We start from the raw sequence: 27,981 nt of genomic DNA, 5'->3' as shown, positions 1-27,981 counted from the left end.
TGGATGACGTCATATAAACGCATTTGGAATGCGACGCCAGTTTTTCCGTAGCGGGAAGTAGCTCGTGTTTGTCCACCTGCCGCCATTTACAGCTGTTTTCAACATGTCTTTCTCAGACGAAGATAGTTCGGATGTCGGCTTCGCTGGTGAAAAAAAGCTGGAGACCTTCCTGTTCAGTGAGTTGAGGATTCAAAACCCATTTATATGGCGACGTCTTGTTTTGCTTCCAGTCGGTTAGCTTACCTGCCGGCGCACACGTGGTCTTGTTACCAGCATGGATTGATTGATTGATACTTTTATTAGTAGATTGCACAGTTCAGTACATATTCCGTACAATTGACCACTAAATGGTAACACCCCAATAAGTTTTTCAACTTGTTTAAGTCGGGGTCCACGTTAATCAATTCATGGTAGAGCTGGGCGATATTGGCTTTTATTAATATCGCGATATTTTTAGGCCATATCGCGATACACGATATATATTACGATGTTTTGCCTTGGCCTTGAATGAACACTTGATACATATAATCACAGCAGTATGAGGATTCTATGTGTCTACATTAAAACCTTCATACTGCATTCATATATGCTCATTTCAAACATTCATGCAGGGAAGGAAATCACAATTAAGTCAATTGACCAAAACTGTATTTATTATACATTTCCATCCATTTTCTACCGCTTATTCTCTTTTGGGGTCGCGGGGAGTGCAGTGCCTAATTTAGCTACAATCAGACAGAAGGCTGCGTACACCCTGGACAAGTTGCCAATACAGATAGACAGACAACACTCACATTCACACACTAGGGACCATTTAGTGTTGCCAATCAACCTATCCCCAGGTGCATGTCTTTGGAGGTGGGAGGAAGCCGGAGTACCCGGAGGGAACCCACGCATTCACGGGGAGGACATGCAAACTCCACACAGAAAGAGCCCGAGCCCAGGATTGAACCCTGACTACTCAGGATCTTCGTCTTGTGAGGCAGACGCACTAACCCCTCTTCCACCGTATTTATTAAATACTCTTCGTTCTCTCACGGGTGACTTTTTAAATGAAATAACAAATTAATAGTGTTGCTACCTTTATGTAGTAACCCTTCTGCTGCATACTTTGCATTGATTGATAGTTTTATTAGTAGATTGCACAGTACAGTACATATTCCGTTCAATTGACCACTAAATGCTAACACCCGAATAAGTTTTTCAACTTGTTTAAGTCGGGGTCCACGTTAATCAATTCATGGTAGGGCTGGTCGATATTGGCTTTTATTAATATCGCGATATTTTTAGGCCATATCGCGATACACGATATATATTACGATATTTTGCCTTGGCCTTGAATGAACACTTGATACATATAATCACAGCAGTATGAGGATTCTATGTCCACATTAAAACCTTCATACTGCATTCATATATACTCATTTCAAACTTTCATGCAGAGAAGGAAATCACAACTAAGTTCATTGACCAAAACTGTATTTATTATCCATTTCCATCCATTTTCTACCGCTTATTCTCTTTTGGGGTCGCGGGGAGTGCAGTGCCTAATTTAGCTACAATCAGACTGAAGGCTGCGTACACCCTGGACAAGTTGCCAACACAGATAGACAGACAACATTCACACACTAGGGCCAATTTAGTGTTGCCAATCAACCTATCCCCAGGTGCATGTCTTTGGAAGTGGAAGGAAGCCGGAGTACCCGGAGGGAACCCACGCATTCACGGGGAGAACATGCAAACTCCACACAGAAAGATCCCGAGCCCAGGATTGAACCCTGACTACTCAGGACCTTCGTATTGTGAGGCAGACGCACTAACCCCTCTTCCACCGTATTTATTAAATACTCTTCATTCTCTCACGGGTGACTTTTTAAATGTAAGAACAAATTAATAGTGTTGCTACCTTTTTGTAGTAACCCTTCTGCTGCATACTTTGCATTGATTGATAGTTTTATTATTAGATTGCACAGTTCAGTACATATTCCGTTCAATTGACCACTAAATGGTAACACCCGAATAAGTTTTTCAACTTGTTTAAGTCGGGGTCCACGTTAATCAATTCATGGTAGGGCTGGTCGATATTGGCTTTTATTAATATCACGATATTTTTAGGCCATATCGCGATACACGATATATATTACGATATTTTGCCTTGGCCTTGAATGAACACTTGATACATATAATCACAGCAGTATGAGGATTCTATGTGTCTACATTAAAACCTTCATACTGCATTCATATATGCTCATTTCAAACATTCATGCAGGGAAGGAAATCACAATTAAGTCAATTGACCAAAACTGTATTTATTATCCATTTCCATCCATTTTCTACCGCTTATTCTCTTTTGGGATCGCGGGGGGCGCTGGTGCCTATTTTAGCTACAATCAGACAGAAGGCTGCGTACACCCTGGACAAGTTGCCAACACAGATAGACAGACAACACTCACATTCACACACTAGGGACCATTCAGTGTTGCCAATCAACCTATCCCCAGGTGCATGTCTTTGGAAGTGGGAGGAAGCCGGAGTACCCGGAGGGAACCCACGCATTCACGGGGAGAACATGCAAACTCCACACAGAAAGAGCCCGAGCCCAGGATTGAACCCTGACTACTCAGGATCTTCGTCTTGTGAGGCAGACGCACTAACCCCTCTTCCACCGTATTTATTAAATACTCTTCATTCTCTCACAGGTGACTTTTTAAATGAAAGAACAAGTTAATAGTGTTGCTACCTTTTTGTAGTAACCCTTCTGCTGCATACTTTGCATTGATTGATAGTTTTATTAGTAGATTGCACAGTACAGTACATATTTCGTACAATTGACCACTAAATGGTAACATCCCAATAAGTTTTTCAACTTGTTTAAGTCGGCGTCCACGTTAATCAATTCATGGTCGGGCTGGTCGATATTGGCTTTTATTAATATCGCGATATTTTTAGGCCATATCGCGGTACACGATATATATTACGATATTTTGCCTTGGCCTTGAATGAACACTTGATACATATAATCACAGCAGTATAATGATTCTATGTGTCTACATTAAAACATTTCTTATTCATACTGCATTCATATATGCTCGTTTCGATCTTTCATGCAGAGAAGGAAATCACAACTAAGTTAATTAACCAAAACTGTATTTATTATCCATTTCCATCCATTTTCTACCGCTTATTCCCTTTTGGGGTCGCGGGGGGCGCTGGTGCCTATTTTAGCTACAATCGGGCGGAAGGCTGTGTACACCCCGGACAAGTCGCCACCTCATCGCAGGGCCATCACAGATAGACAACATTCACACTCACATTCACAAACTAGGGCCAATTTAGTGTTGCCAATCAACCTATCCCCAGGTGCATGTCTTTGGAAGTGGGAGGAAGCTGGAGTACCCATAGGGAACCAACACATTCACGGGGAGAACATGCAAACTCCACACAGAAAGATCCCGAACCTGGGATTGAACCCTGACTACTCAGGATCTTCGTATTGTGAGGCAGACGCACTAACCCCTCTGCCACCGTGAAGCCACTGTATTTATTAAATACTCTTCATTCTCTCACAGGTGACTTTTTAAATGAAAGAACGAATTAATAGTTTTGCTACCTTTTTGTAGTAACCCTTCTGCTGCATACTTTGCATTGATTGATTTATTGATAGTTTTATTAGTAGATTGCACAGTACAGTACATATTCCGTACAATTGACCACTAAATGGAGAAGGCATTGGACCGTGTCCCTCGGGAAGTCCTGTGGGGAGTGCTCAGAGAGTATGGGGTACCGGACTGTCTGGTTGTGGCGGTCCGCTCCCTGTACATTCAGTGTCAAACCTTGGTCCGCATTGCTGGCAGTAAGTCGGACACGTTTCCAGTGAGGGTTGGACTCCGCCAAGGCTGTCCTTTGTCACCGATTCTGTTCATAACTTTTATGGACAGAATTTCTAGGCGCAGTCAAGGCGTTGAGGGGTTCCGGTTTGGTAACCGCAGGATTAGGTCTCTGCTTTTTGCAGATGATGTGGTCCTGATGGCTTCATCTGACCGGGATCTTCAGCTCTCACTGGATCGGTTCACAGTCGAGTGTGAAGCGACCGGAATGAGAATCAGCACCTCCGCAAGTCCGAGTCCATGGTTCTCGCCCGGAAAAGGGTGGAGTGCCATCTCCGGGTTGGGGAGGAGACCCTGCCCCAAGTGGAGGAGTTCAAGTACCTAGGAGTCTTGTTCACGAGTGAGGGAAGAGTGGATCGTGAGATCGACAGGCGGATCGGTGCGGCGTCTTCAGTAATGCGGACGTTGTACCGATCCGTTGTGGTGAAGAAGGAGCTGAGCCGGAAGGCAAAGCTCTCAATTTACCGGTCGATCTACGTTCCCATCCTCACCTATGGTCATGAGCTTTGGGTCATGACCGAAAGGATAAGATCACGGGTACAAGCGGCCGAAATGAGTTTGGGTCTCTCCCTTAGAGATAGGGTGAGAAGCTCTGCCATCCGGGAGGAACTCAAAGTAAAGCCGCTGCTCCTCCACATCGAGAGGAGCCAGATGAGGTGGTTCGGGCATCTGGTCAGGATGCCACCCGAACGCCTCCCTAGGGAGGTGTTTAGGGCACGTCCAACCGGTAGGAGGCCACAGGGAAGACCCAGGACACGTTGGGAAGACTATGTCTCCCGGCTTGCCTGGGAACGCCTCGGGATCCCCCGGGAAGAGCTAGACGAAGTGGCTGGGGAGAGGGAAGTCTGGGCTTCCCTGCTTAGGCTGCTGCCCCTGCGGCCCGACCTCGGATAAGTGGAAGATGATGGATGGATGACCACTAAATGGTAACACCCCAATAAGTTTTTCAACTTATCTAAGTCTGGGTCCACGTTAATCAATTCATGGTACAAATATATACTATCAGCATAATAGTCATCACACAAGTTAACCATCAGAGTATATACATTAAACAGCATATTCCTGTAGTCTGCTGAATATCTTCCCTCTTGGAGCCAAAGCACCGCCAGATGATGGATCCCCTGCTCTTTATGTTGGGCATTTATTGTTCTTCCTCCATTTGTGATAAGTTTCGCACCAGCTCTCTCTGATCGGCGAGAGCTATTACGCTAGACTCGCGAGAGTATGTGACGTGTGTAAGAAGGCGGGCTTTTTTTCCGTATCTGTCAGAAGGAGAGATGAGGAGTGAGAAACGCCTGTTGTGTGATGCCTGCAGCTAAAAGCAACTCGACCTGCCTCGGCGAGAGCGTGTGACGCTACATGCGCGACATAATGTGACGTATGTAAGAAGGTGGGCTTATTTTACGTCTCTGTGAGAAGGACAGACGAGAAGGAATGAGACACGCCAGTAATGTAATGCACGCAGCTTAAAGCAAATTAGTGAGAACATATAATCGAATATTACGTTATAGTCATTTTCTATATCGCACAGAGACAAACCTGCGATATATCGATATATCGCCCAGCCCTAATTCATGGTATTATATGGGCAGCACGGTGGTATAGGGCTTAGTGCATGTGCCTCACAATACGAAGGTCCTGGGTTCAATCCCAGGCTCGGGATCTTTCTGTGTGGAGTTTGCATGTTCTCCCCGTGAATGCGTGGGTTCCCTCCGGGTACTCTGGCTTCCTCCCACTTCCAAAGACATGCACCTGGGGATAGGTTGATTGGCAACACTAAATTGGCCCTAGTGTGTGAATCTGTGTTGGCCCTGTGATGAGGGGCGACTTGTCCAGGGTGTACACCGCCTTCCGCCCGAATGCAGCTGAGAACCCCCCGCGAGCCCGAACGGGACAAACGGTAGAAAAATGGATGGATGGTATTATATGTAGCATCTGTACAAACATTTTTCCTCGAGTCAAACTACAACATGACTATTATTCTGATACGTCTCTCTTTTATAGGCTGCCAGCTCTCCTCCAAAGTACCTTTCTACACCTTCCAAAGGGATGAAGAGGAAGATCTAGAGCACTTCCTCGAGCTCAGAACGGTATGCTCATTATCATTTCAAATGATGAACTGTAAGTATGAAAGGCAGTTTTAAATGTGTGTTCTGCCAATGCTTATTTGGAGCTGTATAGATGGTAAATGGGTTGTACTTGTGTAGTGCTTTTTTATCCCTTTTTAATGGAGCCCAAAGCGCTTTGACAGTATTTCCACATTCGCCCATTCACACACACATTCACACACTGACTGTGGGAGCTGCCATGCAAGGCGCTCACCAGGACCCATCAGGAGCAAGGGTGAAGTGTCTTTCTCAAGGACACAACGGACGTGACTAGGATGTTAGAAGGTGGGGATTGAACCAGTTACTCTCAGATTGCTGGCACAGCCACTCTATCAACTTAGCCACGCTGTTCCCAATATAGTATAGCTCTGTTGGTAGAGTGCCGTGCCAGCAACTTGAGGGTTCCAGGTTCGATCCCCGCTTCTCCCACTTCGGCGTTGTGTTCTGGAACAAGACACTTTACCCACCTGCTCCCTGTGCCACCCAAACTTGTTTAAAAATCTAACTTAAATCAGTGGTTCTCAAATGGCGGTACGCGTACCCCTGGGGGTACTTGAAGGTATACCAAGGGGTACGTGAGATTTTTTTGAAAATATTCTAAAAATAGAAATTTAAAAAGTCCTTTATAAATACATTTATTGAATATCACTTCAACAAAATATGAATGTAATTTCATAAACTGTGAAAAGAAATGCAACAATGCAATATTCATTTTTGTGGACATGTTCCATACATATTAATGTTAAAGATTTATTTTTTTTGTGCAGAAATGTTTAGAATTAAGTTCATGAATCCAGATGGATCTCTATTAAAATCCCCAAAATGGGCACTGTAAGTTGATGATTACTAATCTTTATTTATAATTGAATTACTTGTTTATTCACCAAGTTTATATATTTTTTTCCAAATAGTTCAAGAAAGACCACTACAAATGAGCAATATTTTGCACTGTTATACAATTTAATAAATCATAAACTGATGACATAGTGCTGTATTTTACTTCTTTATCTCTTTTTTTCAACCAAAAATGCTTTGCTCTGATTAGGGGGTACTTGAATTAAAAAAATGTTCACAGGAGGTACGTCGCTGAAAAAAAGTTGAGAACCACTGCTTTAGGGGACTTCTGACGGTATGGGGACAAAAAAACAGGTCCCCTAAAGGGAAACCTTTTTTAAATGATAGTCAGATCCATTCTGAAGATGCCTACGTGATTTTTAAGCATTGGCCCATAAATCATGTTTACTGGTTAGTTTGAGTGTGTTTGTATATTATAGACTGACCATATTCTGAAATCCCCAAAAGAGGACACATATATGCGTGCCAAGGCGGGCAGCACACCAAGGCCGGGACTAGGTGAAAATTGGCCAGTGATACATGCACTTTCTTTATAAATAATATATTTAGTTAAATGAAGCATTTTTTCTCCTCTGACAGCTGTGTTGGCGCTAGGCATTTTCAAAATGGGGTCCCATGGATCCCATCAAGTCATAGAAATGTGCTACCACAATCATTTTTCAGGTCACACTTTTTTGTAAGCATTTGAAAACAAATGATTAACGTATGCATTTTCCTGTTATATCTCACATTATATACTGTGTTTTGGAAAAAGGTTGTCAGAAACGTTAATTCATTAATATATATAATATAAAAAGAAGACAAAATTGTATGCATATGTAAATGTTTTAAGTTATAAACATTCATTCACTTCTTTCCTTCATGGGTCTAAACTTTACCACTGCTGCTAGTTTTTCTATGTTTTTATTTAATAAGTTGTAGTTGTATTTATTTTAGTATAAAAGTGTAAAAAGTGTTTTGCTTCGGTCATGAATTGATGATAATGGTGTGCCAGGGCATACATACATTTTATATTTAACGCTTAAATCTCTGGAGTCTACATCAACTTCAGATCTATTCCTCATTTCAAAATGTTTGTTTTCCGCCTTTTTTGTCAAACAAAACAGCTTTTTTTTTATGGCAAACGCACATAATACGCAAAATCTTCCACCAAAAATATTTTTCAAAGTGGAATATTTGATGTGACGTAATCGGGGTTGAGGTGGGGGCTAGGGGTCGCGGGGGGTGTATATTTTAGTATCCCAGAAGAGTCAGTGTTGCAAGGGGTTCTGGGTATTTGTTCTATTGTGTTTGTTGTTACGGTGCGGATGTTCTCCCGAAATGTGTTTGTCACTCTTGGTTGGTGTGGGTTCAAAATGTGGCACATATTTGTAACAGTGTTAAAGTTGTCTGTACGGCCACCCTCTGTGTGACCTGTATGGGTATTAACTAAGTACGTCTTGATTGACAATCAATCCACTACCTCGCTGTCTCTCTCTGCCCCTCCCTCACGACTGTTGCAGCGTGCGCACACCTTCACAATTTCTTTTGTTTTTAACCCATCTTAACCCTGTGCGTACATTGGAAATACACACAACCTTGACACAAAACGACCGACATTTGAGGCATTTAAGAAACCCCGCCCGGACACCCCACCCCGGACAGTCCCGCAAAAGAGGACATGTCCGGGGAAAAGAGGACGAATGGACAGTCTATGATAGTTAAAACCATACTTGCCAACCTTGAGACCTCCAAATTCGGGAGATGTGGGCAGGGCTGATGTGAGGTGGGGGTAGCGGAGGTGTCTATATTTTCAAGTACTTCTTGTTTATCAGTGGCTCTTCACCTGGGTTCGATCAAACCCAAGGGGTTCGGCGGAGCTTCCGCCATGGAGGTCAAGGCACAGCCGACTCGTGTAAATTAAAACTTCTCCCTATCGGTGTATCATGGATACCCCCAAACAATGTTCCCTCTAATGTTCCATATGTGTGAGCAAACGCAAAAATTCCTTGAGCATTCAGTGGAGCACATGTGAGCGACGTCAGACGTGCACATACACTGTGGCCACACCAGCAACACACCATCCAAACCTGACTAAATAACAAGTTAAATGTTTTATTATTGTAACCAATTATAAGTTGTGTGTGTGTGTGTGTGTAAGGTTGGGTATTGTTTAAATTCGAACAGTTTCGATTCCGATTCTTGACGATTGTCGATTCCGATTCTTTCTTTTAAAAAAAAAAAAAAAAAGAAGGCAGGGTCAAAATAGTTTAGGATATTTTAAATGAGCTAGCTAGCCTATAGTCTTTCTGAATGAAATAGTCTGACATTCTCCATCAATTTTAATTCTATTAACTTTTTATGAACTTTACTATAAATTCTTCACAGGGCTGTTTTCAACTAGAATATAAATATCAAATCTATGAACTTGAATATAAATATTAATTATGAATACATTTTCACAGGGGTACACTTTCATCAAGAGAGCTTTATTTTTGAAAACCTTTATGAAAACACATTTACACACATAAGTGTATGATGCTGCAGGTACTTAAACATGTTACCGTACTCCCACTGATGGTCTAACCTGGTGCAGAAAAGCAAAAAAACAATAAACAACTTGCAAAACCCAGTCCAGATTAGCAGCAGGTACAGTATAAAATCAGAGACAGTTCTTGTTTAGGAAGATGACCATATCCGCCTTCTTAGGCAGGATGCGTGAGTGTTCTGGACAGGTAGTGTCTCCTGTCGAAGACGGGACACGCATTTATTTGTGCTCCATGAACTCGGAGGTGCACCCTCCTAAGCACGAAACAGTCCTGTTGCACGTGTTACATTTCGGCGATATTTAATTTTTTTTAGCAAAATAAAGCCACACTTTTGACCGTCGACGCCCGCTATCCATGCTTGACTGACTCGCTCGGCTATGCTAACACTTCCGGCGGTGGGCGCTTCTTCGTTGGTGTTCAGCGGCTTCTTCTTCCGGGTAGACGGACTTCTTCTTTTTTTCTGGTCGGCAGACTGGGTATCGAAACTAAGAATCGAAATTGAAACTTTTGAAGGATTCCGGGAGAATCGGAAAGTTAGTCCTGGTTCCAATCCATACTCGATACCCAACCCTGTGTGTGTGTAAATCCGTTTCATGAATGAGTTTATCCGTTCGGCCACCGTGTTCAAAGGAGAAATCCGATCTACAAAATTTGCAGGCAGCATACCCCTTTGAACTGTTCTGGATGAACTGAAATGTTTTTTATCCAATCACTTTGGAATTTGCGAGCGTACTTCTTCTTCTTACTCGTAGTCGCCATGTCTCTTCTTTGTTCTTCTGCTTCGTCTCTGTTATGTTTTTGGACATTACTACTTGCCGTAGTTTTGAAGCAATGCATGATGGGAATCCGAATGTTGTGTGTCAGTGTATTAAAGTGCCGGCCGGAATAAACACACGCTGACAAATAGCTCCGTGCCTGCCTACTTTATGAGTTGTAGATAAATCTATGGATAACGGAGACATATATAATAGTCTCGTTTTCAGGTGAGAGAGGACTCTGAAGGCAGTGCCTTTAAGGCACGCCCCCAGTATTGTTGTCAGGGTGGAAATCGGGAGAATGGTTACCCCGGGAGATTTTCGGTTGGGGCACTAAAATTCGTGAGTCTCCCGGGAAAATCGGAGGGTTGGCAAGTATGGTTAAAACTAATATATTTTTCCATAAACAAAAACTGGTTTAGTGTCCCTTAGGATGACATTTTCATACAGCATGATTATAAAACATTATTGCCTTTTTAAAGTATGATTCACATCCAGAATTTTCCATCCTTCTATATATGGTAGTTGTAGTTGCAGACAACTTCATAGCTTCTAAATAGCAGTTTTCAGTAATGTCACAGAAGATGCAGGACTTTAACATTTTAGTGGTGAAACTTCCTCTAAGAGGACAACTGTATTCTGAGGATAACGTCATATTTAATTTGAACTTTTTTTTTTTTTGAATGATCCTCAGTAGTCACGTACAAATTTGTGTGAATTGTGCAAAATTATTTAAATTTGGTCCCCATGAACCATATTAACTCTTTTTCCCCAGGGTCCCCAGTAAGAATGATCAGCACATTACTTCATCAATCCAGAGATTTAAAGATGTGTATGAGCTAACTGGGCAGTAGCCATTTTACCAATTTTTTTTTTACGCCTCCACAACCTGTAGAAAGGGTGGTCCCACAAGTCATGATCAAAAACTTGGTCCCCATTCCAAATGATAACCAGTATGTCTGTGTGTGTGGCTTGGACAGATATGTCTGGGAGAAGATGCCAAGGAGGAGAACAACGTGGTGGAGGTGGCGGCCATGAACCATCAGGGAAAGATGACGTCGGTGCCAATAGCCAACCTTCATAGCAGCTGCTTGCCAATGGTAAATCATTCAGTTTTAAAAAGTATCACTGATAGTCTCACACACACACTGTGGTGAAATTATCCCCTTGTTCCACCCCCCCGGGTGGTGAGGTGAGCAGTGAGCAGCAGCGCTGGCCGCGCTTTGGAATCCATTTTGGTTATTTAACCCCCAATTCTAACCCTTGATGCCGAGTGCCAAGCAGGGAGGCAATGGGTCCCATTGTTATAGTCTTTGGTATGACTCAGTCGGGGTTTGAACTCGCGACCTACCGAGAATTGGGGGCTTTAATTTTAACCTAACCTTGAAGGAGGATACATTCTGTGGAAGGCGGCTGCATCTCCAGAAGCTCTGTAGTTCTCTACCTTTTAAATTTGTTCCTTTATCTTTCCTTATTTTTATTTTTATTATTTGATTATTATACACTTTTCTCAATTCTGTACATTGCTGCTGGAATTAAAATTTTCCTGAGGGAACTTTCCTAAAGGAATCAATAAAGTACTATCTATCTATTACTTGGGAGCAGGCGATAATTAGTCTATTTGCATGCCATTAAAGTGTCATTAAAATTAGCATCTAATTAAAAGTCATTTAGACTTACAGACTTAGACTTCCATCCATTCATCTTCTTCCGCTTATCCGAGGTCGGGTCGTGGGGGCAACAGCCTAAGCAGGGAAGCCTAGACTTCTCTCTCCCCAGCCACTTCGTCCAGCTCTTCCCAACGTGTCCTGGGTCTTCCCCGTGGCCTCCTGTCGGTCGGACGTGCCCGAAACGCCTCTCTAGGGAGGCGTTGGGGTGGCATCCTGACCGGATGCCCGAACCTCCTCATCTGGCTCCTCTCGATGTGGAGGAGCAGTAGCTTTATTTTGACCTCCTCCTGGATTGCAGAGCTTCCTTTGGCATTCAAATTTGAACTTTACAGTCTTGATAAGAACTACATTTTATTGCAGGATAAAAGAGCAATAGGGTGCAGATGTACAGTAAATAGATTACTGTACAGATAAATATATTGCACTTCTGCATACGCATCCATGTTTATGGATGTATGTTATATTGTCTTTATATTCCAGCGAGTTAATATTTTTTGGGGGGGAATTAGACTTCCATCCATCCATTTCCTACAGCTTATCCCTTTCGGGGCCGCGGGGGGGTGCTGAAGCCTATCTCAACTACAATCGGGCGGAAGGCGGTGTACACCCTGGACAAGTCGCCACCTCATCACAGGGCCAACACAGACAGACAACTTTCACACTCACATTCACACGCTAGGGCCAATTTAGTGTTGCCAATCAACCTAACCCCAGGTGCATTTCTTTGGAATTAGACTGAGACAAACCTTAATGATCCACAAGGGTTATTGTTCCACACAGTAGCTCAGTTGCAAAGGATGGAAAGTGTAAGAATTGAGGGGATTATTATGATGTGTTCTAAGAGTCTTAAGCCTGAGGGAAAACGCTGTTACAGAACCTTGAGGTTCTGCTACAGAGGCTGCGCAACCTCTTTCCAGAGTCCAGCAGTGAGAACACTCCTTGGTGGGGGTAGGAGGAATCTCTACAGGTTTAATGGATTTAGCAAAAATTAAGCCCTTAAGTGGCATTAAAAATATTAAAGGGGAACTGTCCTTTTTTTGGAAAGGGGTAATTATAATGCACTTTCGGCAGCAAACGTGTTCCTACTTCCCGCAACAAAAACGTGCGTGTTTTAATCATGGCAGGCTTTGTAATAAATGATGAAGATGGCTATTTTTGGACAAATGAGGATTCGCAACCATATCTTTTTGAACCTGAATATACGGAGGATGAACTGCTGGTTATAGAAGCTTAGCAAGCACAAAGAAGGGTGAAACGGCGCAGTCTGAAGCTGACAGAGTCACGATATGATCATTTCTTATCAGTTATTGTGACTTAAATTATCACGGTTATTATTATCGCAGTATTTTTAAATGTGCTCAAACATTTTCTAAAAGTATTTTTAAGCAAGTTTTATTTAAAAAAACACAAACACATTCTAGAAGAAACGTTATTGTAGATAAAAACACGGTTTCATGTACCTCAAGGAGACAATGTACATATGAAAGCAACACAAGCATTATAATAAAAGTAACATGGCAGACAAAAAATAACATAAATAAATGTTGGCCATAAGACATAACTGCACTTTTTGTCAATATAGATGAACATAGTGTTCATGAATGAGATCTAGTCCTATACATAGGGCTGCACGATTATGGCCAATATAATAAACATATTTTTTATCAATATTGACATCCCGATTTTTGATTTTGTTAGATAAAACAGATTTGGGGTGGGTGTGAATGCGATGCCATCATGTAATGTGTAATAAAAAAAAGTCTATTGATAAACATAATGCATATATTTAAAGACAAATACTTGTTTTTTGTTCATTGATCCTATCAACGTGTCAACTCTTTCTCATTACATGATGCTTTTATCTCTTTTTACATTTTGATTGATTTTTAAGTTATGTACATGTAGATACTGTATCGGGACAGATCCATTTAGAGTGAGCCTCCCAGTAAACAAATTAAAGACAAGACGAGGATGTTGTAGTCGTAATGATTTGTACAGTCCTTTGAGACATTTGTGATTTGGGGCTATATAAATAAACATTGATTGATTGAAGACTTTATAAACACATTGTGGCAACAATCCCGACACATCGCCTGCTGCATGTTTCCTCACCTCATTAACTCTCACAGCAGCTAATGGACGCTGTATTAACAAAATGAAAGCAACATCAAATAGTTTTCCCCTTCGCTGTATACTTTTAGCGAGAGACAAATGAGTTTGTCTCCAATATTGTCCACACCTGTCGCCATCTTAAAAACATCAGTGTGCTCTTTAAAGCACGCCGACACTACACGGAAATGAAGCAAAAGAAAATTAAGTTAAACCAAGCACTTAGCTCTGTTTATTCCGAGGGGATATCGCTGTAGCAAAGTCTGTGTAGTTTTTCCCCGCCATTTTTTTTTTTTAAAGCCGAACGACCCTAGTGCGCATGCGCTTCTGTGACTCCGTTAGCAGGAAGTAAGCGTCCATCCATCCATTTTCTATACCGTTTATTCCCTTTGGGGTCGCGGGGGCGCTGGCGCCTATCTCAGCTACAATCGGGCAAAAGGCAGGGTACACCCTGGACAAGTCGCCACCTCATCGCAGGGCCAACAGATAGACAGACAACATTCACATTCACACACTAGGGCCAATTTTAGTGTTGCCAATCAACCTATCCCCAGGTGCATGTTTTTGGAAGTGGGAGGAAGCCGGAGTACCCGGAGGGAACCCACGCATTCACGGGGAGAACATGCACACTCCACACAGAAAGATCCCGACCTTGGGATTGAAACTAGGACTGCAGGACCTTCGTATTGTGAGGCAGACGCACTAACCCCTCTGCCACCGTGAAGCCCAGGAAGTAAGCAGTGTTGCCTAAAATGCATTAATTAATGACAGTTTTCAGTCATTTGAAAATGTAAATGGTATTACAAATGGTCAGGAATGTTATCGAAATTTATCGTTATGCCTTTTACCGTTACATCCCTGGTCAGGACCGGCGTGACTTGACAGTGTAAATGTGGAGTTTGGAGCAAAGCTATGCTGACAGAAATGGAGTGCTTAGCCAAAATCAACTAGAGAAAAACGTCCCCAGCCAGCGGGACCAAACAGACTATTGTCCATCAAGTTACTCACTATAATATTGACCTTGATACATGCAGCCCGTCATGCTTGTTGGTAATACTACATCGCTATCGAACTCGATGTGTAATAAAACATATATTAGATTAGATTAGATAGTACTTTATTTATTCCTTCAGGAGAGTTCCTTCAGGAAAATTAAAATTTTCAGCACAATCCCATTCAAGATCAAACGTTACAGGGAGACAGAACAGGATCACTGACAGATCTGCTGATTTCCAGTGCCCCTTACAAAAAAGGTGAGATACAGGTGAGGGGGAATGGGAGAAACAAATAGGTTAAAATACAATAAAAAAATCGGTTTAAGCCTGGGCCCTGGAGAGAGGGTCCAGACTGAGGCCAAGGGGAAAAAAAACAACATATGTGGGCTAGTACTTTGTATCCATTTTTCATGTTTCTCAGTCAGTACAGATTGATGGTAATGGTAAATGGGTTGTACTTGTATAGCGCTTTTCTACCCCTTTTTAAGGAGCCCAAAGCGCTTTAACAGTATTTCCACATTCGCCCATTCACACACTGACTGTGGGAGCTGCCATGCAAGGCGCTCACCAGGACCCATCAGGAGCAAGGGTGAAGTGTCTTGCCCAAGGACACAACGGACGTGACTAAGATGGTAGTAGGTGGGGATTGAACCAGTAACCCTCAGATTGCTGGCACAGCCACTCTACCAACTTCGCCACGCCGTCCCCGTCCCGTTGATGTCTTATACACCGCAGTAAAATTCCTGACAGTTAGTAATACCGTTGAAATTTTTAATTACCGAAGAACAGTCATTTATTAATGCATTTAGGCAACACTGCTTACTTCCTGGATACAAAATCGGCTTGAAGAAACATGGGGGAACACAACTGCACAGACTTTGCTGCAGAGTTTTCCCCTCAGAGTAAACTGAGCCGAACGCTTAGCTCACCTTCATTTTCCCTCGCTTCATTTCCGTGGAGTCTCGGCGTGCGTTCAAGAGCGCACTGCTAGCAATTTAGCAAGTAGGCCACGATGGCATTGGCAACCAAAAAGACAACAAAACAAACCACCTGACGCAGTTTCTCCAATTAGTAAAAAACTGCACTTTAAGTTGTTCAATATTTATCCAAGTGCAATTGTTGCTAACAGACTGACAGCCCATTTCATTTTTGTTTGTTTACCGATTTACAACAATTCATTGACCTACACTGCCTTCTGCCCAAGTGCAGCTGGGATAGGCTCCAACCCAAACGCAACCCCAAAAAGGGATAAGCGGAAGAAAAAGGATGAAAATGTTAATTGCATTATTATATATTATTACATTAGTGCTTAGTGTAAACTTTAAGTATTTAAGATTATCATCGCTTACAATTACTTTTCAACAGAGGTGGGTAGAGTAGCCAGAAATTGTACTCAAGAGTACTACTACTTTAGAGATTTATTATTCAAGTAAAAGTAAGGAGTAGTCACCCAAATATTTACTTGAGTAAAAGTAAAAACTATGTTGCTAAAAAAAAAAACCTACTTAAGTGAATGATATTTATATAGCGCTTTTTCTCTAGTGCCTCAAAGCGCTTTACATAGTGAAACCCAATATTTAAGTTACATTTAAACCAGTGTGGGTGGCACTGGGAGCAGTTGGGTAAAGTGTCTTGCCCAAGGACACAACGGCAGTGACGAGGATGGCGGAAGCGGTGATCGAACCTGCAACCCTCAAGTTGCTGGCACAGCCGCTTTACCAACCGAGCTATACCACCCTTACTTAAGTACCTGTTCGTTTAATGATGACAGCAACAAATAATGCACAAAAACATAAGAATAGCAATGAACAAATTCAGAGCCAGGAATATCTCTTAAGCAATTAAAACAATAATATATCAGAATCAGAAATACTTTAATAATCCCAGAGGGGAAACATATATTATTTAAAAAAATGTATTTAATATTATATGTGTGGAGTTTGCATGTTCTCCCCGTGAATGCGTGGGTTCCCTCCGGGTTCTCCGTCTTCCTCCCACTTCCAAAGACATGCACCTGGGGATAGGTTGATTGGTAACACTAAATTGGCCCTAGTGTGTGAATGTTGTCTGTCTATCTGTGTTGGCCCTGCGATGAGGTGGCGACTTGTCCAGGGTGTACCCCGCCTTCCGCCCGACTGTAGCTGATAGGCGCCAGCGCCCCCCGCGACGCCAAAAGGGAATAAGTGGTAGAAAAATGGATGGATGGATGATTCATAATACATTTAAATAAAAACAATTAAGGCAAATTGACCCACAATAACGTAACAGCACCACAGGCTCAGTAGGCAGAGATTCAAAAAGGTAAATAATAAATTAGCCTTTACGCAAATCATAAAGTTTGATAGGTGTGCGCTACACCTGGGAACACATGCGAAGTGAATTATATTTATATAGCACTTTTCTCAAGTGACTCAAAGCGCTTTACATAGTGACACCCAATATCTAAGTTACATTTAAACCAGTGTGGGTGGCACTGGGAGCAGGTGGGTAAAGTGTCTTGCCCAAGGACACAACGGCAGTAACTAGGATGGCACAAGCGGGAATCGAACCTGCAACCCTCAAGTTGCTGACACGGCCACTCTACCAACCGAGCTATGTCGCCCCATATGTGCACTTCTGATTGGTGTTTGTATGCATGCGTGAGTGTGTGTGTCTGTCTGTCCATGAGGCTGCAGTATGTTAATAAATTATACCCGAACTACGTACATTTGACAGTGATTCATAGCAGGGAAGCTAACATTAGCCCGCGGTGACAGCCAAAATATCTATTAACGTTACTTACCACGATGTGCTTCCTCAAATTTGACGTTGAGTTCACGTAAGCTGAAATGTCCACTTGTTTGGGGGACACATGATAAAGCCCTACATAACTGTTTTTTGGTTGTCTGAAGCGTGAACATCGATTTTATGTGAGGTCAGGGCTGTTTGCGTTCGTTGTCGTCTCCGCCATTGTTGGTGTTGTTTGCCGCTGAAACTTTTTGGGCAGTTAATCATGTGACCGCCTGGCTCTGTTTGGTGAAACGGAGTCAAACTTCACCAGTGACTGCATTTGAATGGTGAAACGCAGGGATGTGATAGATCCTACTTTTGAAGGTATGTCTGACAAACCGATACAAAAAAACCTGTATTAACAGAACGATAAATATCAGTAGTGAGTAGCGAGCAGAGGTGGGTAGAGTAGCCAGAAATTGTACTCAAGTAAGAGTACTGTTACTTTAGAGATTTATTACTCAAGTAAAAGTAAGGAGTAGTCACCCAAATATTTACTTGAGTAAAAGTAAAAAGTATGTTGTGAAAAAACTACTCAAGTAGTGAGTAACTGAGGAGTAACCTGTTCGTTTAATGATTACGGCAACAAATAATGCACAAAAACATAAAAATAGCAATTTGCAAATTCAGAGCCAGGAATATCTCTTAAGCAACTAAAACAATATTATATATTAAATAATAATACATTAAAATAAAAAGAAATTAAGGCAAATTGAGCACCATAGGCTCAGTAGGCATTGATTGATTGATTGATTGAAACTTTTATTAGTAGATTGCACAGTACAGTACATATTCCCTACAATTGACCACTAAATGGTAACACCCCAATAAGTTTTTCAACGTTAATCAATTACTTAATAAATGACCAAGTCGAGGTGATCTACCTCATATATACATGTACATACACACACATATCATATATATATATATACATACCTTTATATATACAGTATATAATTTATATTCATTTATTTTGCCGTTTTTGTTGACATATTAAAGGTGTTTTAATGAATATACATGCATGTTTAACATATAGATTCCTATCTTTCATGAAGACAAGAATATAAGTTGGTGTATTACCTGATTCTGATGACTTGCATTGATTGGAATCAGAGAGTATAGTGCTGATAACGTCCCGGTTTTCAAATGGAGGAGAAAAAAAGTTCCTCCTTCCTGTCTAATACCACATGAAAGTCGTTGTTTTTTGGCATCTTATTTGTCCAGCTTCCATATTCGTTTTTATACACTTTACAAGAAATACATTGGCGGCAAACTCCGTAGCTTGCTAGTTTGTTTGCGCTGGCTTTCGGAGACTCTTATTTTTTTAGAGCAGGCGCGATGGAGCGGCGCTTTTATTGTGAAGACAGGAACTGTGCGATCAGTCTTTAGGCCTTTGAGGGGAAGTACGGTTGAAATAAAAAGTGTCTTTTTTCCTGTACACTTTTGATTGATTGATTGAAACTTTTATTAGTAGATTGTACAGTACAAATTCCGTACAGTTGACCACTAAATGGTAACACCACAATAAGTTTTTCCACATATCGGGTTCTACGTGTGACGGTCACGTGACCACCTGGCTCTGTTTGATTGGTCCAACGTCACCGTCGCATGTGATTGGTGAAACGCGGGCATGCGTAGTTCCTACTTTGAATTCGTGTCTGACAAAATCAAAACAAAAAAAGCGTGCATTAACAGATCGATTAAAAAAAAAGTAGCGAGTAGCGACCCGATTGCAGATAAATGGAGCGGAGTAAAAGTAGCGTTTCTTCTCTATAAATATACTCAAGTAAAAGTACAAGTATGTTGCATAAAACCTACTCTTACAAGTACAATTTATCGCAAAAGTTACTCAAGTAGATGTAACGGAGTAAATGTAGCGCGTTACTACCCAGCTCTGGTAGCGAGCTGAATGTAGATAAATGGAGCCGAGTAAAAGTAGTGTTTCTTCTCTATAAATATACTCAAGTAAAAGTATGTTGCATTAAAACTACTCTTCGAAGTGCAATTTATTCCAAAAGTTACTCAAGTAGATGTAACTGAGTAAATGTAGCGCGTTACTACCCACCTCTGCTTTTCAACTATTCACATCAGTTAAATGCGTACAATGTTGTCAATACAGACAATTGTAAGCTTTTGACCATATGTAACGATTTGCAGTAAGACATGGGTATTAGTGTTTTAAGTTGCATTAAAAACAATAAATTAGATTTGCTAATACCTGCGGTTTTCTTCGACTGTGTTCTAATCAGAAGTATGTCAAAATGCATTACTCGGATGTTGCATTTAATGGCCCTTAAATGTTGAATCCCCACCACCCATAAATCATCGCCATTTTGAGTTACATATTGGGAGATGGGGGACTTTATTGAGTGCTTGTAATTCACAATTAAAAAGGAGTCAAAAGAGCCTTCTGTTGATCGACTTGGGTCATAACTTCCATTTGATGTTTGACATATGCAAGTAAGTGATGACATCAGACCATTGACTCTTCTGATATAAATTTAAGTATGTACTATAATCTTACAACTATCACTGCTTTTCTGTCCTTAATAGATTTTCTTATATTTTTTATACACACCTGTATGTACAATCTCTTAAAGTTGTTAATTATTTCCCCAGGTGAGTTTGGGCGAGTTCGAGCTAAAAGCACCAGTCACCATCCGGCTCAAGGCTGGTTCAGGACCAGTTACCATCAGCGGCCTGCACCTTATTGGTAACACTGTTTTTCTTTTTCTAACCCAAACTTAGACGGTTAACCTTGCCTAGATTACAATTATTGATGTCACGGTATTGCTGTTTCAAAATCCTCACAATAATGGTATCAAACGAAAACTTTGAGTGTAGTTTTATATTTCTGGTGTTTTTGCATTGGCCTGTCTGAAAATAAACCTTCCAAAATCCTCTGCCTAGGTAGGGGCAGTGTTTGTACTTGATAAAACGTAGCCGTCATGGAGCGGTGCAGCCATCTGCTGTCCGGCAATCCCCACCGCAGTTCTGTTGCGACTCTGCCACGTAGCAAAATAACACAGACCAGGGGTCACCAACCTTTTTGAAACCAAGAGCTACTTCTTGGGCACTGATTAATGCGAAGGGCTACCAGTTTGATACACACTTAAAAAAAATTGCCGGAAATAGCCATTTTGCTCAATTTACCTTTAATAAATAAATCTATATATATAAAAAAAAGGGTATTTCTGTTTGTCATTCCGTCGTACATTTTTTTTCCTTTTACGGAAGGTTTTTTGTAGAGAATAAAAGATGAAAAAAACACTAAACTGAACGGTTTAAAAGAGGCGAAAACACGAAAAAAATGAAATTCAGATTTTGAAACATAGTTTATCTTCAATTTCGACTCTTTCAAATTCGAAATTCAACCGAAAAAAATTAAGAGAAAAACTAGCTAATTCGAATCTTTTTGAAAAAAATTAAATAATTTATGGAACATTATTAGTAATTTTTCCTGATTAAGATTAATTTTACAATTTTGATGACATGTTTTAAATAGGTTAAAATCCACTCTGAAATAAGATTTAAATTTGATTCTACAGATTTTCTAGATTTGCCAGAATATTTTTTTAGAATTTTAATCATAAGCGTGAAGAAATATTTCACAAATATTCTTCGTCGAAAAAACAGAAGCTAAAATGAATAATTAAATTAAAATTTATTTATTATTTAAAATTAAAAAAAATACTTGATTGATTTAAATTGTCAGGAAAGAAGAGGAAGGAATTTAAAAGGTAAAAATGTATGTTTAAAAATCCTAAAATAATTTTTAAGGTTGTATTTTTTCTCTAAAATTGTCTTTCTGAAAGTTATAAGAAGCAAAGTAAAAAAATGAATGAATTTATTTAAACAAGTGAAGACCAAGTCTTTAAAATATTTTTGGGGATTTTCAAATTATATTTGAGTTTTGTCTCGCTTATAATTAAAAATGTCGAGCAAAGCGAGACCAGCTTGCTAGTAAATAAATAAAATTAAAAAAGTAGAGGCAGCTCACTGGTAAGTGCTGCTTTTTGAGCTATTTTTAGAACAGGCCAGCGGGCGACTCATTTGGTCCTTACGGGGTACCTGGTGCCCGCGGGCACAGCGTTGGTGACCCCTGACAGACTTTTCGGAGATCTCGCGAAGCCACGCATAATCAAATGATAAGGGGGCTTTAGTAAAAAATGGCGGAGCATGACAAGCTTTGCCATTTATCAATACCCACAGGCCACATTCTGTGACGGCACCGACTTGACTTGTGAAAAAAACAGTTTTGCCTTGCAGATTGTCAATTTTATTTTGTTGTAAACAACACAACAGTAATAACATCCATGGCAAGCGTACACAAACCTATACAAACATTTCATTCAACTACCACAAACCACTCCCCTGCTTCCCTGGCCCTTGTATCAGCTGGTTTTGACACAGGACCCAGTGTAGCTGCCCGGGATGTGCTTAAAATGCTTAAAATTTGGACCTCTGGAATCAGCATGTCCTTATCCATTTGTGCCAACAAGGTGAAATTGTCTGAAAACCTTTGACAAGTAGACTTTATGCCTGTCCTCGCCTATTAGAACATTTCAAAGTGTGAAATACAATCGGCTTTGAAGACGGATTATTCTATTTTAAAAGTAGACCGGATAATTTATTTTGTTTGTGCATGACTTCCGGTTCAACACAAGCAGATTTTAGCTAAATTGAATCGTGGTGTTGTGGTGACTGGCAAAAATAGGAGCCCTGCGTATATTTAGTGCAGAATAGAAACGCCATGGCGGTGCTGTTCCCCACACGGTGGAAACAGACACAAAGACTAGAATGGAAACAGAGTCGGTCCGCCGCTCTGGAGGCTTCGTTTCTCTGCCGTTATGCATCCAGTGGAAATCTGGAGTAAAAGGAATTGTTTTTTTAAACATTTTATCAGAATGTGTCTCTAAACTTTTGAGTAATGTTGCCAACAAGCAGACTAACAAACCCTGGTGAAAACATAACGTAACGATGTAATGAAGTCTGCGTACTGTAAATGGGTTGTACTTGTATAGCGCTTTTCTACCCCTTTTTAAGGAGCCCAAAGTGCTTTGACAGTATTTCCACATTCACCCATTCACACACTGACGGTAGGAGCTGCCATGCGAGGCGCTCACCAGGACCCATCAGGAGCAAGGGTGAAGTGTCTTGCCCAAGGACACAACGGACATGACTAGGATGGTAGAAGGTGGGGATTGAACCAGTAACCCTCAGATTGCTGGCACAGCCACTCTACCAACTTCGCCACGCCGTCCCCAAAGCGCGCCAGTTTCAATTCGAGCGTTTCCAAGACTACGACACAGATCAGTCATGGCGCAGAGGGAAATTGTCGGTTTGAGCGTGGACACTGCACACCGCGGGGAATATGAATACAGAGAGAAGCTACTTGATAAACCATCACCTGGAAAATATATTTGAACCCAGCAAAGCAAAACATCCATTTGTGAGGTATTCACATTATTAAAAGTTTAAGTTGACTTTTCTAAGTGTAGGAGCCATTTTAGGCATCCTTATTTTGAGTTGGCATTACTTTCTTTTGTCACTAGGTGGCGGGCTTTTTGGTTGAGCAGTGCAGGGGGGAAGGCATATATAGGAGCACAGGTGAGCTGATTAGGAAGGACTCTGTGTGGGAGCACAAACCGTTCTTAACAGGCAGGAAAGACAGGAGAACATAAAGCACAATGTCACTACATTAATCCATGGTATGTTTCATTCACCCTGCAAGTTAATTGATAAATATGCATTCACTGGATTTCTGACTGGACCTCACTTCATTGCAATGTTTGCTGCTGCGTAGGATCACGCCCTCAAACCTGTTGAGTAGTGACAATAAATTTGAACATTTGAAGGTGAAGATTGCCACTACACTAAGAAACAGCCTTTTTCAAGCAGATATAAAAGAAAAAATGTCCACAGCAGAGGACACTGCTTCTCAGAAAGTAAAAGTTGAAAGGCACTAAACCAGGGGTGGGCAAACTTTTTGCCAGGAGGGCCACATTGGGTTCTAAGATTTTCTACCGCTTATTCCCTTTTGGGGTTGTGGGGGGCGCTGGCGCCTATCTCAGCTACAATCGGGCGGAAGGCGGGGTACACCCTGGACAATTCGCCACCTCATCGCAGGGCCAACACAGATAGACAGACAACATTCACACTCACATTCACACACTAGGGCCAATTTAGTGTTGCCAATCAACCTATCCCACAGTAGTTGTGTTTAGCCTAAACCTGTCACTTCACTTTAAACACTGTAGCATTTTTACAAAGTCTTTTTTATTTTTGGGGGCAATACCACAATATTATTTTACTGTGGCCTTAATATTGTGACAATATCATACCGTGAGATTTTTATACTCTTATATCCTGACTTAGAATGTAGTGAAACTGGCTCTGTATGGTCTAGCACAGGGGTAGGGAACCTATGGCTTTAGAGCCAGATACGGCTCTTTTGATGACTGCATCTGGCTCTCAGATAAATCTTAGCTGACATTGCTTAACACGATAAGTAATTAATAATTCCGCCGGTAATCACAGTGTTAAAAATAACGTTCAAATTATAAAAAATTCTCATGCATTTTTGTCCAAGAAGTCGCTTTAATTGTAAGAAGTATCATATTTATTATTGGTTAGCTTTAGAATAACAATGTTATTATCTTGGGGACTGCGTGGCGAAGTTGGGACAGTGGCTGTGCCAGCAATCTGAGGGTTCCTGGTTCAATCCCCACCTTCTACATCTTAGTCATGTCCGTTGTGTCCTTGAGCAAGACATTTCACCCTTGCTCCTGATGGGTCCTGGTGAGCACCTTGCATGGCAGCTCCCGCCGTCTGTGTCTGTGTGTGTGTGTCTGTGTGTCTGTCTGTGTGTGTGTGTGTGTGTGTGTGTGTGTGTGTGTGTGTGTGTGTGGAAATACTGTCAAAGCGCTTTGGGCTCCTTTTAAAAAGGGGTAGAAAAGCTATACCAGAACAACCATTCACCATTTTTTTTTTTACCATTTTTAAAAAGAATAAGAGACTTATTATAATGTAAAAATGTTGGTCTTAAAAATGCACGCATTTAGTTGTATTCAGTGTTAAAAAAAGATTATATGGCTCTCACTGAAATACTTTTTGAAATATTTGGCTTTCAAGGCTCTCTCAGCCAAAAAGGTTCCCGACCCCTGCATTAGAGGGTTAATAGTTAAGTGAAAATAGGTCAAGGTTTAAATTAATCCATCCATTCATTTTGTACCGCCTATTCCCTTTGGGGTCACGGGGTCGCTGGTGCCTATCTCAGCTACAATCGTGCGGAAAGCGGGGTACACCCCGGAAAAGTCGCCACCTCATCGCAGGCCTAAATTAATAACTGGTGTTATTCACTTGTGTAGTACGTTTGTCTTTTTTAAACCAACTTGAACTGACATTTAGAAAACATTTTTATTCAGAAGTCTACTATATGAAATTCATATTTATTGATTGTTGATTAATTCACAGATTGGAGTGAATTAGACATTAGATATTCTTCCGATTTTTTTGGGACTTAATATATTTATTGTTAACATACCAGAAAATAATTGGACAATGCATATCACATCATCAGCCTTAAAAAGGCTGATGATGTGCTGCTATCGATTATTTTAGTAATTTATTATTATTTTTTGATTAATTGGATAAAACACACTTATTTGAATTTATTTGAAGTGAATGTTTTCTCTGCTTGCCATAACTGTCATTCTTTTTTTCCTTAAGTGCACAAAATCAACATTGCACTTGTAATTTGTGCGCACTGAAATACATTTTAGGGCGAAAAAACGTTCTGCTGTTTGGCCCCACTTAGCTGATGGCATCCACACACCACCGCTCTCATGTGTGCTCTATTGCAATGGTTCTCAAATGGGGGTACGTGTACCCCTGGGGGTACTTGAGGGTATGCCAAGGGGTTAGTGAGATTTTTTTTAAATATTCTTAAAATAGCAACAATTCAAAAATCCTTTATTTAATGAAAAATACTTCAACAAAATATGAATGTAAGTTCATAAACTGTTAAAAGAAATGCGACAGTGTTGACAGCTAGATTTTTTGTGGACATGTTCCATAAATATTGATGTTAAAGATTTCTTTTTTGTGAAGAAATGTTTACAATTTAGTTGATGGATCACTATTACAATCCCCAAAGAGGGCACTTTAAGTTGATGATTACTTCTATGTGTAGAAATTTTTATTTATAATTGAATCACTTGTTTATTTTTCAACAAGTTTTTACTCTTTTTTTTGTATCTTTTTTCCAAATAGTTCAAGAAAGACCGCTACAAATGAGCAATATTTTACACAATTTAATAAATCAGAAACTGATGACATAGTGCTGTATTTTACTTCTTTATCTCTTTTTTTTTTTCAACCAAAAATGCTTAGTTCTGATTAGGGGGTACTTGAATTAAAAAAATGTTCACAGGGGGTACATCACTGAAAAAAGGTTGAGAACCACTGCTTTATTGTATTGGCCATGTGGAAACTATATCCGTGCATTAAAAGTTCCAGGCACTCGATGCTGTCTGGATTATATACATTTCTGTTTATTTCTATACTTAATAAACGATTAATCAAAGCAACAGAATATAAATCAAAGTCTTTTAAAAGGTTTAATTGATGAATCGTTGTAGCCCTAATATAATGTATCTTTAAAAAATATATTTCCAACATTTACCACTATAAAATGCAATGTATGCTTTTAATATCACAAAACTGATAAATGGTGTACCGTATTTTTCGGACTATAAGTCGCCGTTTTTTTCATAGTTTGGCCGAGGGTATGACTTATACTCAAGAGCGACTTATGTGTGAAATTATTAACACATTACCGTAAAATATCAAATAATATTATTTAGCTCATTCACATAAGAGACTAGACGTATAAGATTTTATGGGATTTATCGATTAGGAGTGACAGATTGTTTGGTAAACGTATAGCATGTTCTATATGTTATAGTTATTTGAATGACTCTTACCATAATATGTTGGGTTAACATAGCAGTTGGTTATTTATGCCTCATATAACGTACACTTATTCAGCCTGTTGTTCACTATTCTTTATTTATTTTAAATTGCCTTTCAAATATCTATTCTTGGTGTAGGGTTTTATCAAATAAATTTCCCCCAAAAATGCGACTTATACTCCAGTGCGACTTATATATGTTTTTTTTCCTTCTTTATTACGCATTTTCGGCAGGTGCGACTTATACTTTGAAAAATACGGTACTTGGTATGGCAATAGTTAAGTTACCGTTGTAGTGTATTTAGAAAAATGCGTATTAAATATTGGAAAATGAGGAATAATATGATGTCATGATTTACACTTGCATGAATAAAAAAATATATACAGCAATATTATTTACAAATCACAGCTGCAGGGGGAGCCCAGGAGCAAAAAAAATATATATTGCCAAAACAATCTCCAGCCATTTTCTTGAAGCAATTACCATTTGTTGTTGTCTCCTCTTCAGTTTCAGAGACTGAAGAATCTGACCTGGAGGAGGAGGAGGAGGATGACGATGAAGATGATATGGACGAGGAAGACTTGAGCCCCGTAAAACCAGCAAAGAAGAAGCAGGTGCAGTGAGACTTGATTGGAGTGTCAGGCCTCACATGACGTTTTGAGGAAACCACAATTCAGAGGCAGCAGTTGATAAAGTCACAACAGCTGCAACGCTCAAACACCATCAGCATATTCCCAACAGCCTGGAGCTATCCCTCAAATTGTCACTCAGAGTTAAGGACTAAAGTCAGCAAAAGACCACACACTCACAGTAGTTGAATACAAATAATAGTAAAAGAACTGCAATAATGCATCTCCAGCTCATGCACGGACTTATTAACATAAGTCACATTTTTCTAGTTTCTAAATGTTTTCTTCTATGTAAAATGTTCAATCACAAAGGTGAAAGATTTTGTAATAAAATCATAAAAGTTATTCTGTTTGTGTTTTTAACGGTCATATGCAGTAGCTCATTTATATTAGTATGTTTTAATGGCCTACTGAAATGAGATATTCTTATTTAAACGGGGATAGCAGGTCCATTCTATGTGTCATACTTGATCATTTCGCGATATTGCCATATTTTTCCTGAAAGGATTTAGTAGAGAACATCGACGATAAAGTTTGCAACTTTTGGTCGCTGATTAAAAAGCCTTGCCTGTACCGGAAGTAGCAGACGATGACGTCACTGGTGTGAGGGCTCCTCACATCCTCACATTGTTTATAATGGGAGCCTCCGGCATCAAGAGCTATTCGGACCGAGAAAGCGACAATTTCCCCATTAATTTGAG

General features: G+C 40.5%; 1 protein-coding gene across 1 annotated transcript; it reads left to right on the top strand.

Moving 5' to 3' along the window:
- The first annotated feature begins 16 nt into the window (after window positions 1–16).
- On the top strand, window positions 17–27,625 carry npm3 (nucleophosmin/nucleoplasmin, 3). The gene is made up of 5 exons (XM_061910156.1): window positions 17–176; window positions 5,892–5,977; window positions 11,114–11,233; window positions 20,296–20,389; window positions 27,159–27,625. Exons 1-5 carry the CDS (start codon window positions 104–106, stop codon window positions 27,272–27,274), a joined length of 489 nt encoding a protein of 162 aa, XP_061766140.1. The 5' UTR covers window positions 17–103; the 3' UTR covers window positions 27,275–27,625.
- The last annotated feature ends 356 nt before the right edge of the window (window positions 27,626–27,981 follow it).

This window comes from Nerophis ophidion, linkage group LG09 (assembly GCF_033978795.1).
Source record: "Nerophis ophidion isolate RoL-2023_Sa linkage group LG09, RoL_Noph_v1.0, whole genome shotgun sequence".
In the NCBI taxonomy this organism is placed as follows: domain Eukaryota; kingdom Metazoa; phylum Chordata; class Actinopteri; order Syngnathiformes; family Syngnathidae; genus Nerophis; species Nerophis ophidion.
The sequence above is the reverse complement of the archived record's forward strand: the minus strand, read 5'-3'. Positions and strand labels throughout refer to the sequence as shown.

Bases quoted from the DNA above. Each gene is read 5' to 3' on its own strand.
- npm3 (XM_061910156.1), top strand. From the start codon at position 104: ATGTCTTTCTCAGACGAAGATAGTTCGGATGTCGGCTTCGCTGGTGAA. The intron at 11,234-20,295 runs GTAAATCATTCA...TTATTTCCCCAG, and splicing joins ATAGCAGCTGCTTGCCAATG to GTGAGTTTGGGCGAGTTCGA. The intron at 20,390-27,158 runs GTAACACTGTTT...TCTCCTCTTCAG, and splicing joins CAGCGGCCTGCACCTTATTG to TTTCAGAGACTGAAGAATCT.